We start from the raw sequence: 20,211 nt of genomic DNA, 5'->3' as shown, positions 1-20,211 counted from the left end.
GGGCATGCGGGATCTTCGTTGAGGCACACGAGATCTTTCATTGCAGTGCGGGCTCTGTTGTGGCACGTTGGCTTCTCTCTAGTTGTGGTGCTCAGGCTCCAGAGCACATGGGCTCTTTAGTTTTCAGCAGGCAGGCTCTCTCGTTGAGGCGCACGAGCTCTGTAGTTGCAGCGCACGGGCTTAGTTGCCCCGTGGCATGTGGGATCTTAGTTCCCCAACCAGGGATCGAACCTGTGTCCCCTGCATTGGAAGGTGGATGCTTTACCACTGGACCCAGGGAAGTCCCAAGATATTTTTTAAATGAGAAAAAACTTCAATATTTACCCACGTATTTGCCATCTCCAGGGCTTTTCATTCCTTTGTATGATCCAGACTTCCTTTTGGTAACATTTTCCATTTTCTTTCTGCTTGAAGAGATTCCTTTAACGTTTCCTGTCATGTAGGTCGGTTGGTGATGCTTTTTTTCCTTTTGTTTGTCTGAGAACGTCTTTATTTTGCCCCCCCTCCGTGTTTTTTTTTTTTTTTGAAGGTAATTTTGCTGGGTATAGAATTCTAGGTTCATAGGACTTTTTTTTTTCTTTTAGTACTTTAAAGATAATTTCTGATGCAAAGTTTGCTCTCATTCTTATGTTCCTCTTCATGTGATTTTTCATTTTTTCTTTTGGCTGCTTTAAAAATGGTCCCTTTGTCATCTAAAGTAATATTCACAGGTTCCAGGGATCAGGGCATGGACATCTTGGGGGACCATTATTCAACCTCCTCCAGTTAGCATGGGTCTAAGGCAGCCTGTAGTTTAGATGTGAGTTGACCTCACCCTGAGGCAGTACCCTTCTGAGGACTCTACTCAATGTTCTGTATATTAAGAATTTTTTCATTCTGGATGGTGAGAATACAGACTGTTCTGAGGATTTCTCCTTCTACTCACTTCTCGTGGTTTTACCTCAGCCTTATGTAGTTTCCTTATACATATTTACCCAACAATATTTACTCCAAGGCCTGAGGGGACCCCTCTGAAAATCTCCAGAATGCTCTCTCTGTATATCTCCCCCTCCAGCATTTTGCCCCACAAATTCTTGCCTTGTTGGCTTTCCCAACTTGTCACCTCAGCTTAATGAGACTATTAGGCTGTTTGGGTCCTCTCTCCCTGTGCTGCAGCCTGGATACTCTTTCCAAGCAGGAAGCTGGGACAATTGCAGGGCTACCTCATTTCTTGCCCTCTTGTCTTGTGCTGCCTGTTGCCCAATGTCTGAAAACTCATTTCATGTATTTTTTCATTTTTTTTTAGTTGTGTAAGGCAGGAGGATATATCTGGTTTCTGACACTCCATCATAGCTGGAAGTAGAAATTCATACTTAACTAATTCTAATAGTTTCTCTGAGGATTTAAATTTTTTTCCTACACAGTTTTGTCATCTACAAATAAATGAGAGTTTGAATTCTCACTTTACCATTTTTTCACTTCTTTTTTTGCCTTATTCCATTGGCTAAGACCTCTACTACTTTGTTGAATGTTGGCTATAACAGACATCCTTGTCTTATTCTTTTTTTTTTTTTTTTGCGGTATGCGGGCCTCTCACCGTTGTGGCCTCTCCCGCTGTGGAGCAGAGGCTCCAGATGCACACGCTCAGCCGCCATGGCTCACGGGCCCAGCCGCTCCACAGCATGTGGGATCCTCCCGGACCAGGGCACGAACCTGTGTCCTCTCATCGGCAGGCGGACTCTCAACCACTGTGCCACCAGGGAAGCCCCTTGTCTTATTCTTGATTATAGAAGGCTTTTATTTTTTGTCATTAAACAAGGTTTCTGCTACTTTTTATTGTGATAAGATATACATAACATGAAAATTACCATTTTAAAGCATACAACTCAGTGGTACTAAGTACATTTACATTGTTGTGCAACCATCATCAATATCCATCTCCAGAACTTTTTCATCGCCAAAACTCTGTACCCATTAAACAATGACTGTCTATTACCCCTCCCCTCAGCCCTACTAATCTGTTTTCTGTCTCTGAATTTGATTATTCTAGGTACTGCATATAAGTGGAATCATACAATAAATATTTGTCCTTTGGGGTCTGACTCCTTTCACTTAGCATAATGTTTTCAGGGTTCAACCATGTTATCCTTTTTGTAGTTGAATAATATTCAATTGTATGAATACACCAAATTTTGTTTTGTCATTCATCTGTTGATGGACATTTGGATTGTTTCTGCCTTTTGCTGTTAGCCATGAATGTTCATGTACAAGTTTTTGTTAGAACTGTTTTCAGTTCTTTTGTGTATATACCTAAGAGCTTGTTTGTTTTTAAAACTTGTTTTTAAATACTTTTTATCAGATTAAGTTCCTCTTTTATTCATAGTTTGCCAGAAGCTCTTATCGTGAATTATAATTGAATTTCATCAAATACTTTTTTGTCTCTTGAGGTCAGCAATGATTTTCTTCCTCTATTCTATTAATGTGGTAAACTACACTGTTTTTTGTTTGTTTTGGTTTATTAGTTATAGTCGATTTTTTCATTTAAATGTTATTTTTTTCACTCTTACCTTTACAGTTATATTTCTAGCAAGTGATACTGCTTCTTTTAAAAACTGTGGGAAGAGCACATAACACAAAATGTATCATCTGAACCATTTTTCAGTGCACTAACACTATATTCACATTGTTTTGCAACAGAGTTCTAGAACTTTTTCATCTTGTGAAACTGAAACTGTGCCCACTGAATAACAACTCACCATTTCCCCTTCCCTCCAGCCTTTGGCAACCACAGTTCTACTTTCTGCTTCTATGAGCTTGAACTACTTTAGATACCACTAAGTTTTGGTGGTTTTACGGTTTTACTGTGGCTATGTCAGAGAGTATTCTTGTAGGAAGTACACAATAAAGTATTCGAGTGTGATGGGACATCATGTTGGCAATTTATTATCAAATGGTTCCGGAAAAACAGTTCCTTTTGCTATTCTTGCAACTCTTCTATGAGTTTGAGATAGTTTGAAAATAAAGTTTAAAAAAAAAGATTGTTTCTTCCTTAAATATTTAGTATATTCACCACTGAAGCCATTAGGATCTGGAATTTACTTTGCAAGAAAGTTTTTAGTTGTGACTCAATTTCTTTAATAGATACCAGCATATTCAGATTTTTCTTTTTCATCTTCTGTCAGTCTGGCAAGTTTGTACTTTTCTAGGAATTTGACTATTAACTCTAAGTTTTCAAATTTATTGGCAAAAGATTGTTTATGATGTCCTCTTATTATCTTTTAAAATGTCTAAGATGTATATTGATAATCTTTTCCATTCATTAAATTGATTATTTGTGCCTTCTTGTTTGGTCATTCTCACCAGGGATTTATCAATTTAATTACATTAGTCTTTTCATGGCACCAATTTTTGGCTTTGTTGATTCTTTCCACAGTGTATTTGTTTTATTTCATTAATTTCTGTTCTTTTTTTTTACTTTCTTTGGTTTTAGCTTCTTGTTTGTTTTACAGCTCCTTGAGATGGATGTTTGAGTCATTGATATTTAGCTTTTTTAACTATCATTATGAATATGCTTCTATGAATATCTGCATACAAGTTTTTACATCAACATATTCATTTCTGTTGAGTATATATCTCTTGGGTGTATATATCTCCTGGGTCATATGGTAACTCTATGTTTAATTTTTTGAGGAATTGCCTGTTTGCCAAAGCAACTGCTCCATTTCACTTTCCCACCAGCAATGTAGGAGGGCTTCAGTTCCTCCACATCCTCACCAACACTTAACTGACAAAAATTGTACATATTTAAGGTGTACCACATGATGTTTTAATACATGTATGTACTGTGAAGTGATTACACCATCAAGCTAATTAACATCCATCACCTTACATAGTTTTTTGTGTGTGTGCATGCGTGCATGCGTGCTGAGAACACTTATCTACTCAGAAAATTTCAAGTATACAGTACAGTATATTAACTATAGTCACCATGCTGTACATTAGATCTCAAGAATAACTGAAACTTTGTACCCTTTGACAAACATCTCCCCATTCCCCTCCCCCCACCCCAGCCCCTGGCAACCACTATTCTACTCTCTGCCTTTGTGAGTTTGACTTTTTTAGATTGCACATGAAATTGAGATCATTCAGTATTTGTTTTTCTGTGTCTGACGTCCTCCATGTTCATCCATGTTGTTGCAAATGGCAGGATTTCCTTTTTTTTAAGGCTGAGTAATATTCCATTATACACACACACATACCACATTTTCTTTATCCATTCATTCATCAGCAGACACTTAAGTTGTTTCCATATCTTGGCAATTGTGAATAATGCTGCAGTGAACACAGGAGGACAGAACTCTTTGAGAAACTGATTTCATTTCCTTTTGATATACACCCAGAAATGGAATTACTGGATCATATGGTAGTTCTATTTTAAATTTTTTGAGGAAACTCCATACTATTTTCCATAATGCCTCTACCAATTTACATTCCCGTCAACAGTATTCAAGAGTTCCCTCTTCTCCACATCTTGGCCAGCACTTGTTATCACTTTTCTTTTTGATAATAGTCATTCTAACAGGTGTGAGGTGATATCTCATTGTAGTTTTGCATTTCCCTGATGATTAGTGATGTTGAGCACCTTTTCATATACCTGTTGGCCATCTGTATATAGTCTTTGGAAAAATGTATATTCAAATCCTTTGCCCATTTTTAATCAGATTGTTTTCTTGCTATTGAGCTGTCCGAGTTCCTTATATATTGTTAATATTAACCCCTGATCAGATATATAGTTTGCAGTATTTTCTCCCATTCCATAGGCTGTCTTACAACACTTGTAATTGTCTTTTTGATTATAGCCATCCTAGTGGATGTGAAATAGTATTTCATTGTGGTTTTGATTTGCAATTCCCTGATGACTCATGATGTTGAGCATCTTTTCATGTGCCACTGACTATTTGTATATCTTCTTTGGAGAAATGTCTGTTGAAATCCTTTGTCCATTTTTTTTTTTTTTTGGCTGCACTGTGCAGCTTGCCAGATCTAGTTCCCCAACCAGAGATTGAACCCTGGGCCACGGGAGTGAAAGTGCCAAGTCCCAACCACTGGACCGCGAGGGAATTCCCTTTGTCCATTTTTAAATTAGGTCTATTTTTTAAATGTATACTAATTACAATTATTTTAAAGCCTGTGTCTAATAGCACCAATACCTGGATCTCCTGTGAGTGTCTTTCAACTATTGTTTTTTCTCTTAGTTATTGGTTATTTGATATTCTGGATAATTTTAGATTTGATGCCAAATATTGCATATAAAAACTTGTAGAGATATAATTTGAAGTTTTGAGTGCTGTTATTTTCCTCCAGAAAGAATTTCTTTCCTCTGGCAGGCAGGTCAGGTGGAATCAGACCATCTTAATCTGATCAGCGATTGAAATGATTTGAATCTGGACTTCAGTCTTTGTGAGGGATGGTCTGTTTCCAGTTTGCTCTTATTTTTAGGGTTTCGTGGATCCTAGCTAAAAGCTGGGTTTTTTCCAAGACCTCTCCTCCTTGACAGGTCTGAACTCCAGTTTTTGCCCCTCTTGAGACGGACAGAACCTCTCTTCAGCTTCTCAGCCACCACTTTCTTATCTGCATACGACTCAAGAGGAAAAGCAGCATCGAAATGTCAGGCGTACCTCTCTGCTTCTCTTCTCTCTAGGAGGCTGGACTTCAAGTCCTTGATGCCTTGATAGCTCTTCGTTGACTTCAGACTTTCCTTTGAAAACATGTATTTTTTCTGTCTTTTCTAGTTTTTCTTGACAGAAGGTTGGCCTGACACCAGCTAACCCACCATCACTGGAATTGGAAGTCTCAAACGTATCTCTTTTTCATATTTTGTCCAGGTTTGGTTAGTCCTTCTCAGTGCAAGAGTTGGTCATAACCATTTAGCCCACCCTTGCTAGAACGCTCATGCGTTTTACCTTAAACTGTTTACATGTGTTTATTACTAACGCTTTGACATAGGGCCAGTCCTTTTCTTGGAGTAAGTGTTCACTGATTAGGGTTCACCTGGTCTTACATAAACCATATCCATAATGCCTTTTTTATAGGGTCTAGTTTCCATTCCCCAAAAGTGGAGACATAATTTAAAATTAGTTGTGGAGCAATCTGATTGCAGATTCTTTTTAAATTTTTATTACTGTTTCCCACCCTAATTGTTTATAAGTATCTCACCCATGCTTAATTCAACAACTATTATTTTTAGCAAATCATTTTTTTTAGCAAATCATTTTAATCTAGTTTTTCCAAAGTGTTCATATGGATTTCATAGAAATAACAATAGTCTTTCTTTTTGCACATATTTCATCAGTTTAATTAAATTACGTTTGATGAAATGTTTTAAGTGTTTAAAGTTTAGATGTTTAATAAATCACATCATGTAAATTAAATTACATGATTACAATACAAACTACAACTGGCATACATAGGTTTAAGAACAAACACAACTAACCCTTCGTAAGCATAGAACTCAGCTAGTGGGAGCAGATTATCATATAGCAGCAGGGTTTGGTGAACCATGGGCATCAGAATGTTTTAGAGAGGGAATGGAAAGTACCAGTTAGTATGCTGATTGAGTTAAGTGGATGTTGTGTAAGAGGCCTTGTAGAACTAAGGCTGGGATAGCAACAGCATACGGGAGAAGTGGAGGAAGAGCCTTGAGGATGTAAAGTTCTTAAAACAGTGCTTGATATATAATAAACACTTAATAAGGTTATGCTACTGATGTCATGATTATTTTCATCATCATTGTCTGAGATGTCTGGAAAAAACAGGAAGGAGCTCAGGTCTGACATCAGCCCTCCTAACCCAGCCACTGTTCCAAGCTGAAGCTCTTCTGAAAAGAGCAGTTATATGATAAACAGATTATGGTACATTCACACAATGGAATACTCAGCAATAAAATGGGATGAACTATAGATACAGACAGCAAGTTGGATGAAACTCAGGGGCATTACACTGAGTGAAATGAAAGAAGCCAGTCTCAAAAGGCTGCATACCGTATAATTCATTTATATGACAGTCTGTCAAAGGCAAAACAACTGTATAGTGATGGAGAACAGATCAGTGGTTGCCAGGGGATAGGAGTCGGGGGGAGGATGGGACTACAATGGGAGAGCACAAGGGATTTTGGGGGAAGTGACACAACTGTCCTGCACCCTAATTTTGGTGGTGGTTATGCAAATCTATACGTGTGTTAAAATTCATAGAACTGTATACCAAAAACAACAAATTTACTGTATGTTAATTAAAAAGTATGAAATTAAAACTAAAACCTTAAGAAACAGTACTGTGGAGAGCATCCTACTGTCCAGGCATCTAAGCTGGCCTGGCCCCAAGTGCAGTCTGGCTGGCTCTTGTGTCTGAGCGGAGTATGTGCACCCAGGCCTGGTCCTCTTCCTGAGCCGTTGTCACTCACTGGCTTTTTTCTTCCTTGTGTTAGATTGGAGCTGGAGGGAGCATCACTGGGCTGAAGTTTAACCCTCTCAATACCAACCAGTTTTTCACCTCCTCAATGGAGGGAACAACTAGGCTGCAAGACTTTAAAGGCAACACTCTCCGAGTTTTTGCCAGCTCAGGCACCTGCAAGTGAGTAGTTTAACTCAGAGGGGAAAGGGCTTCTAGGCTCTCGGTGTAGTTCTGGCGAGAGCATCCAGGTCCCATTTCTTTCACCCAAACCTGGCACGGGGAAGAAAGGAAAGGTGTTAGCTCCTTTCCACGTTTCCCTCTCTTTCTCAGACTTTTTCTTTAGCTGCTCTTACTCTGGGCCAGGTGGGTTACTGCTTCAGGGAGCGGTTCTGGAGCTTCAGCTCTTCTGTCAGTCATTCCTGTATTAGACTAGACCTTGATTCTCACTGGACAAGTCAACATGGCATTTGCCTAGAAAGCCACTTAAAGCCTGGACCAGGAATGAAGAACTTAAGATTCCATTCCTTGCATTCACTGGGATGTAATGACCTGACCAGTTCCTTGATGGAAGCTTAAATGGATATAATCATGTCCATAAAGCACTTTGGACTCCCCAAGAGCAAGTGGCTGGAGAAATTACAAAATGCTTGTCACTTTGATTTCTAGTCAGAGACATGACTCTGCTTCCTAAGTATTTGGGGGTGTGGGGGTCTAACTAGCACTGGGCTGCCCCACAGGGGTAAGAAATACAGGAGCAATAGGACAGGTGATAGAATAGACTTACTCTTCCACAAGAAGCCCTCCCCCTGAAAGATGTTTACAAGGGATGCAAAAGGCAGTGTAGCAAGGATTTGAGGGAAAAAAATGTGAATCTGAGCTCTCCTGGCCGGGTATCAGGATCCCTGAAGCACCCTCCAACCCCATCTCTTCACATCATGTAGTCTGAGGGACAAAAGAGCAAGATACAGCTTCTGAGTTGTGTGTGCCTTTCCCCCTGAATGCTCAGAAGGGGGCAGAAGTTCCTTTCTAGCCAGCTGTGAGGAACAGAGCTGGGCAGTCCCTGTTTGGTGTGTCACATCTCCTTTGGCCCGACCAAGGGTGGAGGGTGAAGGGAGAAAGCAATACCTGAGTCTTCCTCAGGACCCAGGGCTGAAGAGGGCAAGCCCGCCTGGGGACCTGCGTTATGGCTCTGGGTTTGGCTGCTTCAGGGACTCTGAGTAGCTGAGGATCCTGGGCCCAGCAGTAACTGGACAAGTTTCTGAGCCCCACCACCCCCATAACCTCTGTGGGGATGGTAGACAAGTCTGAGTGCTCCTCACTGGGAGTCCACGACAAGTTATTCATTCATTCAACAAATATTTATTGACTGTCTAATATACGTGAGCTGCAACAGTGAATAAATGGAACTTGCCTCTGTCCCCAAGAATCTTACAGCACAGTCTCTCCCTCCAGCTTCTGGTTTTGCAGCCTGGATGTGTCTGTCAGAAGCCGAGTGGTGGTCACAGGAGATAACGTGGGGAACGTGATCCTGCTGAACATGGACGGCAGGGAGGTGCGTTCTCTGGAGCCTAGGTCCTCCCCTTCCCTCCCTGACCCCCAGCCTCGGTTCTGCACCCCCCACCTGAACCGAGCTCTCTCTGCAGCTTTGGAATCTGAGAATGCACAAAAAGAAAGTGACCCACGTGGCCTTGAACCCGTGCTGTGATTGGTTCCTGGCCACAGCCTCCGTAGATCAAACAGTGAAAATCTGGGACCTGCGCCAGGTTAGAGGGAAATCCAGCTTTCTCTACTCGCTGCTGCACAGGCATCCCGTCAACGCAGGTGTGATATACCAGACCTCGTCCTTCCTGCAGACCCTGCTGACCCGACCGCTTCAGGGGTTTTCCCTCAAAGTGTAGAAGCCACTAGGCCAAACCTTTATACCCCTGATAGCATCGGCCAAGCTGAAGTCCTGAAGCCTTTCTGACTCTAGCTGCTCGTATCAGCTGCTGAGCCTCTAGGATGTTTTTGTTCGCAGCCCAGATTCACCTCCCTTCCACCTGTCTCTAGAAAGGAGAGGGAGGGAGGGTGCCCGTGCAAGAGGCCTGTGAGGGCCAGGACAACAGGGGGCCCGTGGTTCCCTGAGCTCAGGGGCTTTTCACTTTGCCAGCTCATTTCAGTCCCGACGGTGCCCAGCTCCTGACCACTGACCAGAAGAGTGAGATCCGTGTTTACTCTGCCTCCCAGTGGGACTGCCCCCCAAGCCTGATCCCACACCCTCATCGCCACTTTCAGCACCTGACACCCATCAAGGTAAGTAATGGAGGGAAGGGAGCTGTGATCGTGGGATGGATCAGGTCTACCAGGGTGGGGAGAAGGGGGCAGATACAGAAGCCTTCAATGCTAGACCTCTTCCTGTGCTGACACAAAGCAATCTCTTATTCTCTGGCTCTCTCTGCACCTTTTGTCCAGCTCTGTGATCCCATTTTGCTGAGTTTTCTTCATGTCTCTTTGATAAGCTTATTTCCCTGAGTTTTTTCCACGCAGCCCAGATCTCACTGTGGGCACTTTCTGAGATCCTAACCCTCGGTTCTGCCCTTAGTCTCAGTTACCTGTGTGTGCAGCTGATCTGCAAGCTAATCTTAGGCCTCATTAACGGCTTCTCTGGCCTCAGTCCCTAAGGCTTACAGTCTTCAAGTCCTGTGATTCTTTCCTGCTCATGCCCCAAGCAGTCTGAACTCTGCCAGTCCTTCTGCTTTACTAGTATATATTCTTTCCTAGAACCACAGCCCCTCTTCAGACCTCCAGATCTCATGCCTGTACTTCTCTAGTCAGTATAGCATAGTTCAGGCAGGCGGACACCCCCGGGGTTAGAATCCTTGAGCAAATGACTCAAATTTTGGATCCCAGGTTCCTGGTCTATAAAAAGCGAATAATGGTATCTGCCTGACAAGGTGGTTGTGAGGATAAATCCTTATACTTAAAGCACGTGGCAACATGCTTAGCGCCTAGTAAGTACTCAGTAAACTGTGATGACCTGGTATTAGAGTGGCCCCCACGTACCTCAAATCAAATCCAAGCTCTCAGTAACATCAGGGTCCTTTAGCAGTTGGTGTTCCCCGTTGATCCTTCCTTCCTTATCTCCCACTTTGTGTCCAGCCAGCCCAACCAGCAGCATCCCAGGTGTGACTTGTTTGTGACTTATTTCCAAGCCACTGCCGGTAGCACTTCTTCCTTCCTGCTAACCATGTCTTTTCTCCTTCAGAACTTCCTTGAAAAGCTTTCTTGGGAAAATCCCATCAAGTTCTGTCATTCCAATAGCTGCCAGATTTGTTTTGAGCAGGGTGATCTGAGGAACACAGGTGTCCTCCCCTTTTTCAGTCACTAGCCATTTTCTACTCAACTCATTGACATTGATGGAGGAGGGAGAGTAGTGGGATTACTTCAGAACTTATTAGGTCCTATTTGGTTTTGCTTACCGGAGGCTTTGCGCTTTGTTTGTAGGCTTACCTCTTTGGTTCATGTCTGGGTCGGGCTGATGTTAAAACATTTATCAGTTGGTATGATCTCAGGAAATGCAAAGGAGAGAGAAGGCCTGAAGGTGTCCTAAGGGTCAGGGAGGCCAGCTGGGGATTTTAAATTTGCAACGGTAGATGTGCACGCACTTGAAAACCATTCCTGTTGTTTCATGTAGGTCTTATCTCCATTATTAAATTGTTGGCAGTTGTATTAACAAGTGTTGTTAGTGGCAAAGATACTTTTGATGTCCCTCTTGACAGTGTTCTGCGTTTACTCTTGTGACCTGCCTCTCCATCTCCTAGGCAACCTGGCATCCTCGGTACAACCTCATTGTCGTGGGCCGATACCCAGATCCTAATTTCAAAAGTTGTACCTCCCATGAATTAAGGACGATCGATGTGTTTGACGGAAGCTCAGGAAAGATGATGTATCAGCTGTATGACCCAGAATCTTCTGGTATCATGTCGGTGAGGCTTGGGCCCTCAAATAATAATGGGAGGAAGCAGGGATTCACCTTACCTTATTGGATCAAAAATGACCAGAAATTAATCCTTATGTGCCCTTCTCCCAGTACCCTCATTCCCTCCTCATGCTTATCCCCTTGTCTCTGCAGCTCAATGAGTTCAATCCCATGGGGGACACACTGGCCTCTGTGATGGGTGAGTGAATCTCAGGCTGGTAAAGCCCACCCTACTCCCCAAGGTTCAGGGCAGGTTAACCTCAGCTTAGTGCTGCTCCATTCACCCCAGGGTCGTAGTCAGTAAAGATGATGACCAGGGGACAGCGGGCTCTTTGGCCTAGGCCCTCCATCCCTCTTGTTTTGTCTTGGTCACAGCAATGCCTGGCTGCTGCCCAGTTTCCTGGTATCTCCTTACCAAGTCCTAGGTTCCCCACGCCAGCCCCAAGTTTTCAGAGGCTGATAATGGACGGTGCGAGTCAGACTGGTCTCACTCCTCCTAGGTTATCACATTCTCATTTGGAGCCAGGAGGAAGCTGGGAAGCGTAAATGAGAGACATTAATGAAGGTGGGGGCCAAGCAAGGGCTTGGAGCCCCATGGGAACAAGTTCTGCGAGAAGAGGCGGCTTTGTGTTAAAGGGCCAGAGGTATCCGAGTCCTTAGGGTTGGAGCAGGGGCACTGGGACTGCGACACTGGGACTGGGACACTGGCATGTACTGTTCTGGACGTAGCTCCAGAAACTCCAGAGTTGGCGACCCAGCTGCCCCAAGGGTCCTTGCTATATCTAGCCTGGAGCCAAGCTTCTCTTTTCTCCTCTCTGACATGCAGTGGCAGAGGATCAGGTAGTGGTTTTCGATTTGTGTTCACTATTCACATGGCCAATAAAACCATACCCGACTGAGCTTCTGAGTGGGTCTTCCAGCACTGACCTGGTCAAAGGGCTTCTCAGGTCCCCAAAATGAAGAAAAGGCACAGAAAACAGCACTAAGAGTCCAAAACCTTCATTCTCTGGAAGCTGTCTCAGCCCTATTCTGGGCCACAGTCAGGAGCTATTCAGCTCACAACCTGCCAGCTGGAGATCCCTGGCAGATCCCAGGAGATCCCAGCCTAGATGAGAGGGATAGTAGTTTCGTGATTCTGTACAACTCACCCCCCCACACCTCCCCCGACTCCCTCCCAAGTACCCACATCCTTCCGACCTGCTCAAGGTGCAGGGGTGACAAAGATGCTGGAAGCATTATGTCTGACTCCAGTTAATGGTGGCTTCAGCTGGACAAAGGAAAACTTCGCTGGCTGGCTCTTGGGTGATCTGGTTCCTTGGTGGCCAGTGTTTGTACCCCCAGTGTTTTGCAGTTTTTCCCACTAAAATAAGCACTGAGAGGCAAGACTGTGTCCTCTGGGCCATTTGCCAAACACTCTGGGTTGGAAGAGAGAGTGAGCAGGGCTTGATGGAGAGGCAAAGTAGATCAAGTGGCAACTCCTTCAGCCTTTTTATCCTAGGTCCTGAGTGAAACTTGAATACTCGTCTACATTTCAGGTCCTTAGAAGGGAGCATGCAGGAGGCAAATCCTGTTTGGAGAAAGCCAGCGTCCAGCATAGTACTTGGTTAACGTCAGGCACATGAATGCTGAGTGACAGGTGCCACAGGCCAAGCTGAGCCCAACTTGTTCATCTAGGCTGGGGTGACCAGAGGGAGGCCCAACCCAGGGTCTCCTGTCCATGGGCTGGGGAGCAGCAACAGTCAGGAGCAAGGCCCAGCCCACCTCCCCGAGGAGGCAGAGGGAAGGGGGCTGAGTGGTTGTCAGGCATGGTCCTCCCCGTCTGGAACGTGGCGGTAGCCAGGAGGCTGGGCCTGCATCCGGAAGAGGACGGTGAGGAGCAGCACTATGAGAAGGAAGAGGATGGAGCCACATACAGCCAAGGCCACGATCACCTCTGGGCACGGGGCAGGGAGGGCGAGAGAAAGGTCATGTCAGTGTTCATTCAGCAAATATCTGAGTGCCTACCACATGCCAGGTGCTGTTCTTACAATGGGGATATCACAGAGGGCCAAGACAAAGTCTCCCTTGTAGATTTTACATTCTAGGAGAGGAGATGCCATGACAGGCAAATGATAGACATGATGGATTAGTGGCAAATGCCATAAAGGAAAACAAAGCAGGGTAAGGGGGAAATGATGGAGAGGTAGGTCAGTCAGGGAAGGTGTCACTGAGAAAGTGACCATTTGAACAGAGACCTGGAGTCACTGAGACATACAAAAGATCTGAGAGAAGAGTGTCCTGAGGCCAGGGGTCAGGGGGTGGGGTGGGTGGACGGGAAGCAAATGCAAAAGGGAATTTGCTTGGCATGTTCTAGGACCAGCAAGAAAGTCAGTATCACTAGAGCAGAATACACAAGCACAGGAGATGAGGGCAGAGGACCAGACCAAGTAGGGCCTGGAGGCCATGGTAAAGAACTTGGGTTTTTTGTTTTTGTTTTGTTTTTTAATTTATTTTTCTTATTTATTTTTGGCTGTGTTGGGTCTTTGTTGCTGCATGTGGGCTTTCTCTAGCTGCAGCGAGCAGGGGCTACTCTTCGTTGTGGTGCGCGGGCTTCTCATTGCAGTGGCTTCTCTTGTTGCGGAGCACGGGCTCTAGGCGCACGGGCTCAGTAGTTGTGGCTCACGGCTTAGTAGCTGGGGCTTGCGGGCTTTAGAGCGCAGGCTAAGTAGCTGTGGTGCACGGGCTTAGTTGCTCCGCGGCATGTGGGATCTTCCCAGACCAGGGCTCGAACCTGTGTCCCTCGCATTGGCAGGTGGACTCTTAACCACTGTGCCACCAGGGAAGCCCAAGAACTTGGGTTTTATTCCAAATGTAATGGGAAGCCACTGGAAGATTCTGAGAAGAGTAGCGATGTGAACTGATTTATGTTTAAAAAAAATTAACTCTGTTGTGCTGAAACACTGGTAGAGCCAAGAACAGAATCAGAAAGAACGTTAGGAAGCTTTTCAGTACTTCAGGCAAGAGACGATGGCAGACAGGGCTAGGGAGCAAGAGCGTGTACTTCAAAGATTGGGCTGGTAGGATCTGCTAGTGGTCTGGAGGTGGGGTCTGAGGAAGAGGGTATTCAGAATAGCGCTTTGGGTTATGCTATACACCTAGGTGGCTAATGCGCCATTTACTAAGGTGGGGAAGCCTGGAGGAAGAGCAGATTTGGGGGGAGAGCATTTGGATGGATTGATTGATTTTTGAGCATTTGGATTTAGACTTCAACTGTGACATGCCTTAGTTGACATCCATGTAGAGACCTCAAGTCAGCAGCTGGATATGTGAACCTGCAGCTCAGAGAAGAGGTCATGAATCTGTGAGTCATAAAAAGACAGAACTTAGCATGGAGATGGTAATATAAGGCTGGGTAAGCTCACCTTGGGAGCAGGCATGGATGGGGAAAGAGCGAGGCTGAGCCCTAGGCCATCCACTGGTTAGTGGGGAGGAGAAGCTAGTAAAGGAAGCTGCCTATGAGTTAGGAGAAGAACCAGAGAAGCCAAGGAAGTGTTTAAGGAAGGAGTGATCGATTCTGTAATGCTGCTGAGAGGTGAGAGAAGCTAAGAATTGGTCACTGGCTTTGGTAAGAGGAGGTCATTGGTCCTTGACAAGAGTGGTTTCCATGGAGTGGCAGGTGACATAAGACTGTCCAGTGTGAGTCTGAGAGAATGGGCACTGAGGTAGTGACACCAGAGTCTAGGCAACCCTTTGAAGGATTACACCCGAAAAGGGGAGAGAGAAAAGGAGTGGCAGCTGGAGAAGGACGTGGGCCAAAGAGGTTTTTTTAGGCTTTGAGATGACACTGATCCAGGAGAGCAGTAACACTGAGCACCGGGGTCCGTGTGGAGGTGAGAAGAGATGGACCCAGAGTGTAAGTGGAAAGGCTGGCTCCAAGTGGTGGCTTGTACCAGCGAGTAAGCGGGAACACCTGGTGGTGGGAGGACAAGACAGTTTTCTCCCGGTTGCTTTTATTTTCTCTTAGTATAAGAAGAGGGGCATTGCCTGAGGGTGAGGAGTACGTCTCAGGGTGGGAAATTAACTGTCTAGGGATAGGATGGGCCTCGCCCCAAACCATGCAGCGTCTGAGCTGGCTAAAGGACTGCCATCCCTGCAACAGGACGGCTGGAAGTGCATCAGCTCTCTCGAGACCTGTGGATATGAATTGTAAGCTGTTCTGGGACACGGCCAGCATGGAGGCAGGCAGCAGCTCACCTGTGTCTGCAGGACTGCTTGCCAGCCGGCACTCCTGCTGCCAATCCTTGGGCACAACAGGCTCTGTGAGGCGAAGGAAGTCCTGCAGCGGGCAGCGGTGAGGGCAGCCAGGCAGGATCAGTGGCCAGGGGGCCTTGTTACTCTCATTCCGAAAGTACATTTCCACTGAGAAATTCCTGAGGGTTGATAGGAGACAAGATGGGAGCTGCCCACAGTCCCCACGTGAGCACCTCTCCTCAGGGCAGACCCATAGCTCCACTCACCCAGTATCTTCCTGGTACAGTTCAAATATGTGGCAGGACGCATAGGGGGCTTGTTCACCATTGTAGACATCCAACGCCATCTGCAGAGCAACCAGGGTGGTGTCGTGCTGTAAGAGAGAAGGGCTCCCCATCAGCACTGCCCCCCACACCCCCAGGCGCTGAAGAGAGGAGAGATCCAGCTCCTACGTGACGTCAGCACACTGGGGACCGTGGAAGCTTACCGCAGAGTAGACCAGCAGCTTAGGGAGCTGGGAGGTGGTTGCCATCAGGGTCAGGTTCTTCCGTATCTGAGCCAGCAGGACTCCTGAAGGAGAGAGTCCCCAGTGTCAGTGGCTACAGCCATCACCGTCTTCTGACTAGACCTATCTGAGGTCCTCTCCCCCTCTGCCAGTCCTGGGTCTGATCACCAGCACAGAGAATGCTTTAGATTCAGGGGAACCACGCAAACTCTACAGCAGCCCCTGCTCTCTAATAACTTCCAAATTTACAGAAGGAAGCAAGACAAAACAAGATATCTATGTTTCTCACAGGTGCGGAAACCTGCCCATTTATTTATAAAGGAGCTACGAGGCCCTGCCCATGTTTGAAGAATTACTCCAGTTGGGAATAAATATAAACTTAAGATTGCTTCAGAGCACACAGGATGGGGGCTCCAGGCCAGGGGAACTCTGTCATGTGTAGGCTCTGAAAACTTTCTAGATGTTGGAAAGGTCTGGCAGCTTGCACTCCCTTGGGTGCTCAGATGAAGAAACTGAGGTGTATTACTCTCAGCGTCCTTTCAGAGTGGCCCCCGGTGGTCCTCTGGAGGTAGGAAGTCATTTGAGGGAAGGGAGGGTCTTCTGACATGGGTGAAACTTAAGGATATGAATGGCAGAAAAGCACAAAAACCTAACTGTGGTCACTCACACAGTGACAAACATGCTAAGTATCTGCAGAACTGGGGAGACTGGATGGCTGACGGGATAACTAGGGGGATCTGGTTCTGAAAGAGCAGAGAACACCTCAGGCAGAGAAGTAAGCATGTAAGAAGCCCCCAGTAGCAGATGTCTAATGCTGTAGGGTTCTGACAGGAGTGACATGCTGCTTTTGTCACTCACCCCCCTGCAGCCGGGCCTTCTCTGCCTGCTCGTAGATCCCGAAGAGGAAGCGGAAGCTGAAGTCCTTTAGCCGGCTCAGACGCTGCATGGTTTGGGGCGAGGCCCAGGGCGGCAGGACCAGCCCGTGTGTCTGCTGTGTACGGCAGCGGGCAGGTTAGCTCCCCAGCCTAGGCCAGAGCCTCTCCGGAGAGCAGCTCTCTTCCCACGTGGGACAGTACCTGTGTGTGTGTGTGTGAGAGAGGGGAGGGAGAGGAGAGGCAGAGGGACTGGAACCAGGAGACATAGGCTGCAGGGAACAGGAAAGCAGGCTTGGGAGCGAGAAGTGTGACTCAGCAGAATGGAGTCAGATACCACGAGAGCTCTGGGTGGACAGAAGCAGGAACTGCTGACGACTGATAAACTATTTCCCACTCTGAGGTTCTTTTTCACCCGTGAGGGAAGTTCCCTTGTTTCACAAGAGGTGGCTTGCCTGGACCTCCCCAGTAAGCATGGTGTCCAGGCACTGTGTTCTACTTGGCCTGGTCACCTAGGCCTGTCGAGGTATGAGAGAAGAGTGGTCACACCGGGGACCCTGAGCCAGCTCACCTCACAGAAAAGTGTGTCGTAGACATTCCAGATGGTCTCCAGTGTCAGGTCCGTAAGCCCTGTCTCGTTGGCCACCATATCCAGAAATTGCTATGAAAAATGGATCAGGGGATCAGTCCTGCCCTGGGGGAAAGGACAGTGTGGTGACCTCCACCTCAGCCCCACTCACTGCATTCTGAATACTCTCATTCTGATACTCCGGTGTCCGCCGGGTCTCGTTCTGTAGCTGTTCAAAACGGGGACATGGGCCCAATGGGAACTTCAGCAGCTGCAGACCAAAGCGGGGAAGCAGAGGCAGAGAAGGAGTCGGGGATCAGCAGGCCAACGGCCAGAATTGTCCCTGTCACCACCTCTAGGGAAGAGCTGGCTGGTCTTACCCTGTCCTCGGCAATGGGCACAGTGTGGACGGGGATAGGCTGCCAAGAGATGTTTGGGTTAAAGCGCTGCATCCCGTCGGGAGGGAAGAGTCCAGCCAGGTTGGCCTCAGCACTCATGAGAGTCCGGTCAAAGTCTGTACTTCGCACATAAACCTGCAGAGATGACAACATAAGTCTCATCTGTGGGAGCGGGGTGGGAGAGCTCTGGCCCCTCACTGGGGCTCCAGGGGTGGTTCTGTTCTTGATGGTCACCTAGCAAATTATAAATCAACCATGCATCTGGCCCTCTCCCCTTCTCTGGCCTTCCTCATCCCTCTTCCCAGCCAAGGGCCACTCAGCTGGGGGCGTAGCTGTCCCCCATCTGTGAAGAACTCCTGTGGGAATGGCTCTAGTTCAAAGCCCCTCCCAGTCCAAAGTGCTTAGTCAACAAGGCTCTCAGGTCTGTCTGCTTGCCTGGTTTATTACGACACCTGTTTCCCTGTCTAGGCCTGGGTCCTTAAGGGCAGAAACTGCCTTCAATCACACCTCCCTTTATAACTGTCTTAGAGACCAGGAGAGGAAATAAAATAAGGAACAGAGATATTTGCTTGTGAAAAGGGAGGAATAAGCTGTGAGAAAGGGCAAGATCAGGATACGGCTGGCCCTCAAGGAAACAATAACAACATCTAGGCACAAAGATCAGCTCTGTATGGCGCACCATTATGTGCAATGCTAGCATAGTGCCTGCCCCATAACAGGTGCTCAGTAAGTGTCTTGGATGGAAAGCCTGAGTTACTTCACAGAGTCAGAAACTACTTTGCTAGATCCTTAAGTCAGCTTGGATGCTTGATCACTTTTGCCTCTCTCCAAGCCAAGCAGGGGCAACTCAGCCTCTAGGGTTTTGTTTTAGACAGCCCTTGCATGTCTTGTCCTGTAGTTGTGCTGTAACTAAAAGTGCATGGAGGGAGGCATGCCCAGCCTCACCCGTAGTCTCCCTGAGGGCAGAGGGTGAGAACAGCACTTCCCATTTCCCTTGCCTCTAGAACTCCCAGCCTTACCTCTTGCCGGTGGTAAGAGGTGTTGAGGAAGTCATGGTAGCGCTGTCGCAGAGCCTGGCCCAGCTCCCAGTGCTGTAGCATCCCCTCCTGTGGGCAAACCCAAGGGTTAAGAGGCCCACAGGGAAGGGATGGCTCACAATTACCACAGGGCCTAGCCACTATTGCTTTCTAAGTTCCTGGTTGAAAGTAGGAGTGGATTAATCTGATACCAGGAGTCATTTATTAAGTGGCCGACTGTGCATGGCATTATGTATGCCCATTTTAATCTAGGCACAGATGAAAGTAAGATTAAGAAATGTGGTCAAAATGAGCACCCACATGGGAAAAGGCAGTTTGGTGAGGCCCCAAGCTCTGCAGCCTGCTCTAGAGGTCACTCATTCTACAGCTCATCCTGAGAGAGAGCTGGCTTCTGACCCACCTTGGTTAGCTGACCAAATCCCTGGGGCCATTCGTCTTCCTGATAGGGGTCCTTGGGGTATGTCTTCACTGGCGAACGGTCTCCATGTCGGTACAGCTGAGGGAAGAAAATGGTTAGCCTACAGGTCAGAAGGGTCCCCTCGATGTGGACACAGAGCCAAACTCTGCCCCATGTTGAGAAGGAGCCGTCACTCACTCTGGGAAGCCTTAACTCTACCAACTGCAAAAGACCCCAACTCAGAAGTCAGTAACTTCCTCCAGGTTCCAGAGGTTCTAACTTGGCTAAGCAATGTCACTGGAGACCTTGGGAAAATCAAAAGTACAGGTGGGAAAGGAAAAGAAATAAAAGCAATGCAGATGGTGGGGGAAACTGGAAAAAAAATCACCAAAGGTTTTCTTCGCGAGCCTCCTACCATTCAGCTACATCCCTGTCCCAAGGCAGACTCACCCGACCTATCCTCTAATACTGAACTCCGTACACCCTGCCCTCCCAAATACCCCAGAGCTTCACAAAAACTGCGAACCCTGGCCTCCAACCCCGCAGGCCGGTCGTCTCTTCTTAAACCAGCTCCTCCTCCAATGGACCCCAGACCCCAGCAAAGCCCCGCCCATCCCTCCACCCGCAGGCCGGTGCCCTCCTAGCACTGGCGAGCCCTTGGCGACCCCATCTCATTACCAAGGTAACGAAACGCAGACGCCGGGCCTGGGTAGGTGGCATCACCATCAGGTTAACACCAAGGAAGAGCTGGAGAAGAGCCATCCGGCTCCAGCCGAACTGTCTGCCCGCCATCACCGCTGTAGTCTGTGCAGCAAAGA

General features: G+C 46.7%; 2 protein-coding genes across 4 annotated transcripts in view; one reads left to right on the top strand and one right to left on the bottom strand.

Annotated features, from left to right (window-relative positions):
• The window catches only part of DDB2 (damage specific DNA binding protein 2), a 21,727-nt gene extending 9,441 nt beyond the window's left edge, over positions 1-12,286 (top strand). Inside the window, exons 4-10 of the mRNA XM_060159238.1 lie at positions 7,463-7,608; positions 8,881-8,980; positions 9,072-9,249; positions 9,578-9,720; positions 11,229-11,393; positions 11,540-11,585; positions 11,887-12,286. Coding sequence (XP_060015221.1) covers positions 7,463-7,608; positions 8,881-8,980; positions 9,072-9,249; positions 9,578-9,720; positions 11,229-11,393; positions 11,540-11,585; positions 11,887-11,936 — 828 coding nt within the window. The 3' untranslated portion in view covers positions 11,937-12,286. The remainder of the gene's footprint in view (positions 1-7,462; positions 7,609-8,880; positions 8,981-9,071; positions 9,250-9,577; positions 9,721-11,228; positions 11,394-11,539; positions 11,586-11,886) is intronic.
• ACP2 (acid phosphatase 2, lysosomal) lies at positions 7,004-20,211 on the bottom strand. Of its 3 annotated transcripts, XM_060159240.1 has the most exons (13): positions 20,072-20,211; positions 19,397-19,492; positions 18,979-19,065; positions 17,942-18,094; positions 17,734-17,832; positions 17,565-17,654; positions 16,980-17,112; positions 16,104-16,186; positions 15,883-15,989; positions 15,620-15,795; positions 12,584-13,319; positions 12,314-12,491; positions 7,004-11,445 (listed from the first exon to the last, which is right to left on the bottom strand). In XM_060159240.1, the coding sequence occupies exons 1-11, from the start codon at positions 20,183-20,185 to the stop codon at positions 13,186-13,188; spliced, it is 1,272 nt and encodes a 423-aa protein (XP_060015223.1). In that variant the 5' UTR covers positions 20,186-20,211; the 3' UTR covers positions 7,004-11,445; positions 12,314-12,491; positions 12,584-13,185. The 3 variants fall into 3 exon arrangements, with proteins under 3 accessions (XP_060015223.1, XP_060015222.1, XP_060015224.1); XM_060159239.1 differs by having other exon boundaries at positions 12,314-13,319; XM_060159241.1 differs by having other exon boundaries at positions 12,314-13,319; positions 16,980-17,109.

The sequence above is a fragment of the Lagenorhynchus albirostris genome, chromosome 9 (assembly GCF_949774975.1).
Source record: "Lagenorhynchus albirostris chromosome 9, mLagAlb1.1, whole genome shotgun sequence".
NCBI lineage: Eukaryota > Metazoa > Chordata > Mammalia > Artiodactyla > Delphinidae > Lagenorhynchus > Lagenorhynchus albirostris.
This window is presented reverse-complemented; position numbering and strand designations above follow the sequence as displayed.